The sequence below is a fragment of the Impatiens glandulifera genome, chromosome 9, assembly GCF_907164915.1.
Source record: "Impatiens glandulifera chromosome 9, dImpGla2.1, whole genome shotgun sequence".
Lineage (NCBI taxonomy): Eukaryota > Viridiplantae > Streptophyta > Magnoliopsida > Ericales > Balsaminaceae > Impatiens > Impatiens glandulifera.
The window spans coordinates 28,391,205-28,398,851 of NC_061870.1; the positions used below are offsets into that span (position 1 = coordinate 28,391,205).

The 7,647-nt window shown below is 29.0% G+C and overlaps 1 protein-coding gene across 1 annotated transcript; it reads right to left on the reverse strand.

Moving 5' to 3' along the window:
* Positions 1 to 52: 52 nt before the first annotated feature.
* LOC124913859 (truncated transcription factor CAULIFLOWER A-like) lies at positions 53 to 7,308 on the reverse strand. Its single transcript, XM_047454292.1, has 8 exons — positions 7,089 to 7,308; positions 1,616 to 1,694; positions 1,291 to 1,355; positions 958 to 1,057; positions 833 to 874; positions 660 to 701; positions 392 to 537; positions 53 to 238 (listed from the first exon to the last, which is right to left on the reverse strand). Exons 1-8 carry the CDS (start codon positions 7,301 to 7,303, stop codon positions 160 to 162), a joined length of 768 nt encoding a protein of 255 aa, XP_047310248.1. The 5' UTR covers positions 7,304 to 7,308; the 3' UTR covers positions 53 to 159.
* Between the last annotated feature and the right edge of the window lie 339 nt (positions 7,309 to 7,647).

Here is a 7,647-nt window from a genome sequence, read left to right on the forward strand (position 1 = left end):
ATAAAATAAGCATTGTCAGGTATTACTATAATGAAAAATATATAATTAATACATGATCATGATGGTATCTTAAAAATATTACAGTTACTAGCAAGCAAATTAAAGCAGACAGAGAGACATAACATGTCTATTATTATTTGATTTTATTATTTTCATTATTCATTGGTGAAGCATCCATGGCGGCACCAATGCAGTTGTTGGCTGCCTTCCCCCTTGTTGTCCTTGGAAACTGCTACCCCTGTAGAAATACATGAATGAAGACAGATTTCTTCTATTCAGTTCCATAACCCGTTATTGTGTAAATAACTGTTTCAGAATATGGGCATTGGTTTGTCTGTTAATGCAAATCGCAGATTCGCAAAGGCATACAAGCGAATGAAAGAGAGAGTACCCGATGGCGAGAGAAGCCAGGAGCAAAGATGGGGATGGCTGGGATTGAGGAGGCAACATGAAGGGCAGGGATGAATTCTGAGATATATTTGCTTCCTCCGACTGTCCTCCTTCTGGTGCAAGTATTGGCTTCTCTTTTTCTTTCAGCTGTATGAGTCACATTTGCAGGTATTTCCACAATGTCAGATCAATCACACTGAATAGTACTACTATAGTATTTAACTATGTCTTGGATTATTGAAACATAAAAATTGGTAACCAACCCCTACTTTCTTAGCCAACAAGTTGTTTTGCTCTTGCAACGACCTCTCCTGTCATCAAATCAGTCCATAAAGTGGATTATTCTGGAGAGCCTTAATCAGTTATGGAAGATCTTAAAGACCAATTGTCTGGTCATGATCATTGAAAACAACCAACCATTACGAAAATGTAATGTTGTTACCTTTTTGTGAAGGTTGGAAATGGATTCATGCATGAGTTGGTTCTGCAATATAATTTGGTGTGTGCTCATAGTTAGTACTATTACTGTAAAACAAACAGGGAGAAAGAAGAATAGTTTTGATTCACCTTTCGTTTACGGATTCTCTTCAAAGAGGTGTCAATCTGCTGCTCCAGGTGCTGCAGTTCTCTTACGCTTAGTGGATCAAGATCCTCCCCTGCATAGCGCCTGCAGTAAAATGTCGGCTAGCTCAAGTAAAGTAACTTTTTCACTTTCACAATATTCTGAAACGGGTCATTTGCTGGTTATTAATGACGGAAATATATGAATGTGGTAATTTATGCTGGCTTCCATGCCAACACTATCAATGATTAGAAATGCTTTTCATGTTTCTACAATCTATAAAGTATAGAGGCTTGCAAAAGAGCCCTAAACTAGATTAATGATTAAACAAATGTTACCTAATGTTCTTCTGCAGGACTTCAATCCTGGCCTGGAGCTTTGGGTAATCAAGAGACCAGATTTCCTGCAGAACATTATCAATTCCAAGCAAAACAGGCATGTCTAAATTAAAGATTTGTATGGACTTAATCAATAAACTTAGGGTTAGGTTAAACTTGAGAATTACATAATACAATGAAAAATTCCAAAATCTTTAGAGGATATATTTCTATATTTTATGCCAAGATTGTTCTTTAGGTTGTATATGAAAGAAAGGAATAAGCTTAAGGTGAAGAGTATGTGTATAAGCTTTAGGTTTTAGCTTTTATAGGTTGAATTAATTACCTGTGGTTCTGAGCCAGTTGCAGTGAGTTGTTTCTCTGCATATGAATACCTCTCATATCTTTCCAGAATCCTATCCATACTGTTGATAAAAAAAAATGAAAGTTTGAGCCTTTTGACAAAACAATGTAACAAACAATTGAGTGCACCATTAAATATAAAAAAATCCAAACATTTTTAAAACTACAGTGAGTACAATTTATAGTTGTTATAGTATCAGTTTCCATAGTTTCATAATTAAAAAGCCATGCATGAAGCCAGTCTGAATTATCAAAAGAGTTTAGGTTTACTTTGACTTAGTTTTATTTATAGTGACGTGTTTTAAGTCTTTAACCAGGTTAGGAGGAGTAACGAGGTTATGAGAAGGATTATTTTACTCTTTATGCCTTTGAATGTACTTTTATAAATAAAAACGTAGTAACTTAGAGTTACTTGAATCATTATTTAATGAAATATTTACAAAATAGACGACTTTTTGAGGATACGTACATACATTTGTTGGTTGAATATCGTTATATTTTGTTACTATACCCTATTTTTATTGTCTTAGGTTAAGTGTTATCTTTTGTGCAATTTCTTTACTAATGATATCAAAGCATATTTTAAAAATATTTAACCTAATTTATTTTTGAGAGACAATCATTTATGGATTTGTTGTTTAGTGCTTGAGGAAATGACATCTACTGCTGAAAAAATAGCAATAGTGAAAGAAGTTCTTCTCAGTTTGGGTTAATGATGCCTTGAGAAGAAGTCGTCGCGTTTTTTTGTTCTTATCAGCAAAGAAGTTGCCGATGGGCACTGGAAGTGGTCGACAACCTCACAAGAATGAAGAAAATGAGTAAAAAGAGAGAAAGACATGAGAAAAGGTAAAGAGCATATTTCCGCTTATAACTTTTCTCAAAACCATTGGATGGTCAAACAGAATCCAATTGAGCTGAAATTTTGTTGGGAAATTGATAATTTGTTAAACTCAATAGTTTGTCTTAAAGTTGCTGTCCAATTACAACTTTATTCTACTTTGAGACTAAAAAGTTTGTGTTCTTTCTAGTGATGCATTTTTCTTCTTTGTACTATTTAAGGTTGTTATACCTTGGCTTGGCTGTATATGAAGGAACTTGATTTGGACGAAAAGTTTGTCTATTATTTTGATTTGAAAGGTTTTTCATGTAAAATATCATAATTACATTCTTTGAAGAAGCAAAATCTCAAAAAAAAAAAAAAGTCTTTCTTTATTAAGTCTTGTTTGCTATAATAAAATGAGTTTAAAATTTATTTGATTTCAAATTTCGAAACAAAATCTAAGGGCCTAATTGATTCTAATTTTCACAACAAGTGTCTTGTTTCATTTTAAACAAGTTTTTTATAACTTTGTTTTGCTTTGATTTTGGAACTTGTTTGATTAGTGTTATTTATTTGGTTTGAAATTTCAAAGGTGGAGAATTGTTGTGTTTATGAATTGTGTCTAATATATAGACGTTAATTGAAAATTAAAAGAGCTAAAAAGGTGGTTTGCTTAATCGATGTAGATTGTGGAAGAAAATTAATGCAACATGTAAAACACATATAAAGCGTGTGTTAATTAAACCAGATGATGATTTTTAATGTATGAATTGAGAATGTATATACTTAATTTGTTAGATTATTTCCATGAATGAATTCGACTATAAAAATGTGAAAAATAATAGTTGAAGATGGTTGAATTTGCATGTACATTTTATTCATCACATCTCACTAAAAGATGACATATCCATTTTATTATATGAAATATATGATGCTTCATTGTTATATTCAGAATTTTCAAAGGGAAAGGGGTCTTCTTGAGTAACAGAGATTATTTGAGTTGGGTTATTCAGAAGAAGAAAATCAGTAAAATAAAGGTGAATTATTTGAGTTAAATTATTAAAATTTTATTTTATATTGAATATTTATTTATAGAAAAATAAAATAGGGATAATTTGATATTTGTAATGATGATTGGAATGATAAAATGATGTTAAAAAGAATTATTTAGAAAAAAAAATCTAAATAAACCTATATCAAACATGCTTAAAACTTCCCACAGAAACCATATAATAATTAATGAAGATTTATGGGATATTATTCTTACATATATATTAAATGGTGCTACATTGCTGCTAGTAAATGTTTCTTATTTTTTAACTGTTAAACTTTATATATTTAAAAGATGAAAATCTTATATTAGAATACCTTAAAAACACTCATTTAAATGAGCTACTGGCCAATAAATTATGGTCGGAAAATAAATAAATGAATGTTTCCTTAAGTTTTAGTTGAGTAGGGTACCAATTAATATTGACACTCTATACTATAGGCATTGATGATACTTCAGCTGTTCAAATATTAATTCTATAAATTTATTACTTTTCAATCCATCTTTTCATTAGTCATATCAATTAAATAATTATTAACAAAAACATTAAAAATACTTTCAAATTTTAATTGTTTTTAATAATTTTCAAATCTTTTTATCTAAATAATCTCAGATATTTTTAATCTTCTTTATTATCCCAATTTTAACACCCTGAAAAAATCATAATAATGAAGGATTATGAGTCTGATCAGAAACAAAAATCAAGCAGCTTGTTTGATGATTGATGGATTATTTGATATTATTTTTAAATAATTCACTAATATCTCATCCAACTTATATAATGTTTTTAATATAATTTTAATGTCAGCTACAATATTAATATGATTTTTTATAATATTTTAAAATATTAAATACTAGCTATAAGTCATAATTAGGTATTTATCCAAAAAATCACTTTTACATCAGACATATATACTTTTTTCATAAGAATCCTAGCCTTTTGAAAAAAATAATAATCCAAAATCAAATTAACATTATACAACATAGGCCAAAAAAATGGAGTTGGGAGTTATCAAAATGTTGCCAACTTTTGGAGTTGAAATAGGTATAGAAAATGATAACAACCTTACTTATAACTATGTATTATATCTCTTAATAATATCATGTACGGTTTTTATGTTTTATAATGTTTGTTAATTTTGTATAATATTATAACAATTCATGTCATAATTAATTTTTTCATTTAGTTTTATTATCTTCACAGAAAATTGATTAATCTAATGATAAATAATGTACTAGCTTTTAAAAGAAAACAAATCCTGGTTTATTAGGTTACATTGAGGTTACTACGTACAACTGAATTAAAAAATTGAATTTAAATAGTGCAATGGGAAATTTTAATTTGAATAATGTGATTCAATTATTATGTATTACATTTTTTTTTATTTTTTTACTTTTGATTGCAATCGTGTTGCAACATTCACATCCTCTTGTTAAAGAGCATCATGAAGTTGCGAGTTTTAGGAATAAGTTGAGCAACAAACGAATGTAGATTTTCCATTCGTTGAGTGACCTACGACATAAACCTTTGAAATTACCTTGGCACAAGAAGTTGCTAGAACTAGGAATGAATATGAGTGATGAGCCCAATGTAGGCTCTTGAAAAATAAAATAGTTGATGATGAAAACTTTTGTTACGAGTATTTAGGGTTATCAGAATAAGATTAAATTAATTCATAGAAATCTAACGCGATGACCAAAGCTAATTTTGGTCGCAGCCACAAAGATGAGGAAGAATTTGAAGATGTCGTGAGGTGAATTCGGAAAAAGTGGAAAAAAGACTAAAAAATCTCAACACTAAAAGAAAATATAAAAAAGTTCCGCGAGGTGAATTCAGAAAAAGTGGAAAAAGACTAAAAAATCTCAACACTAAAAGAAAATGTCAAAAAGTTCCGTAGCATCTTAATTAAAGAGACAACGTAACATCTTAATTGAAAGAGACCCACGATGATGGGACAATCCAAATGTCAGTTTATATTATATAATGTTTTGAGTTAATTTATTAGTTTTTCTTGATCTTTTGACCGAGATTATGATGTTTGATTCGATAATTAGTTGTACGTGTGAAAAATAGCCGTTTTTAAAATAATTTGATGTGGTCTAATTTGTAAAATATATAGAATAAAAAAAAATTGTTTGTGAGGAGTTAATTAAAATAAATAAATCATGATAGATAAAAGATATTAAATCTTGTGGTAAATAGAACTGAAATAACCATAATTAAGAGTTCAACTCTCATGTTCCATTTCAATAATATATATAATATTTTATTATATTTATATAGGAGATAAAACAAGATTTACTACTAATTTAGTTCCACATTTTGACATCATATTTGTTATTAAATACATAACAATTATTTTGAATAAAGAACTAAGATTCCTAATAAACCTGTCATTAGATTTAAGTTTCTGTTTTCCAGATATACATATATAGCAGCTAGAAGTCTAACTGATAATTAATGCAAAAGTTTACATTTTTGCATAACAGAAATCTCATCAATGATTATAGCTCTTTTGGAGCTCGTTAATATGGGTATTTTGAGATTTTTTTATACAGTTTTTTTTATTAAATTTAAATACAAAAATAAATTTTAGTAATTAAATCAATTAAAAATCAATTTTTCTTTTTTAACAAAATCTAAAAAAAAAACTCAGATAACCAAGATCAATGTGTATTATTTGATATTATTTATCCCTAATTCACACATCATTCGATCAAATCAAATGCCAAATTACTATCTATCTTATTTTGTATAACAATTTGAGCCCTAAATGATGGTCGGAAAGCCCTAAAAAGGGGTATACATTGAGATTCATTTGATCCAGGAACACTTTTGATTCATATATATGAGAGTTGTTGTTTTCTTTTGTATTATGTTGTGTATTGTGATTGTATCCGACAGTTGTGACCATTTTGTTACACCAAACACAATTATTTGAAAATAATCACTTAGATATTCAAATAATCCAGATCATTAATTAAGCTTAATTAGCTCAGAGTTCAACTTTTACTGTTATAAGCAACCTTAAATTACAAATGATGATTTTCTTCTATTCGATCTATTTATTTCAGGGGAATAGGGATTTTAAAATTTTGACATATTTCTCTACTTTTAAGCAAATCTATACTCGTAGGTTTACGATTTCCCATAACAATAGAAATAAAAGGTACTACTAGGTTACAGTTTCATGCAAAGCGTGAGAAACCATATGACACAAAGCTCCAGGATTCTTTTAAGAGAGAGAAAGACTCATGATCATCACTACTGCACTCCAGCTTAGGATATTTATATTGATTTGATTGTAAATGTTTCAAAAAAAACATCTTCTTTATGTTTTAGTCTAAGTTTAATAAATAAATAAAATCACTTAGCTTATATATTATAGTATTGTATGCATCCCCATCAAAAAAATTAAATATTTTTTTGAAAGGTATAACTTTTAATTAGATGACCCAGACAAAAACAAAACATGACCTAAACATATGTAATAAGAGAAAAGATAAGTGAATTCAAGAGTTAAAAATTAGGGTTTATATATATATATATATAGAGAGAGAGAGAGAGAGAGAGAGAGAGGTGACCTGGAATCAGTAGCATACTCAAAGAGCTTTCCTTTAGTGGAGAAGACAATTAGAGCAACTTCAGCATCACATAACACAGAAATCTCATGAGCTTTCTTGAGTAATCCAGATCTCCTCTTGGAGAAGGTGACTTGCCTACTGATCTTGTTCTCTATCCTCTTCAGCTGAACTCTTCCTCTCCCCATCTCCTCTTCCTCCTCCTCCTGAAAATACATGTTAAATTTATCAAAGGAGAAGGAAAGCTATGTTTAGAGAGATGCTTTACCACTTTTTGGATAATTGAATATCATATCATGACTTAAACAACATTTAATTATTCAAATATTAAAACCCTCTTTAATATATATATATATATATATATATATGAAATTAAAATATAGTCTATCACTCTACCCTAGGGCTGGTTGGCTGGCTAGCTTGTTGGCTTATCATCAAAATATTAAAATAATCAACAAATTCAACCAAAGTAGAACACAACTCGCTCACCCATCAATATGGGAGAAAATTGATCGAAATAGCTAGGTCTAATTATGAAAATATTATATATATGAAGAACCCT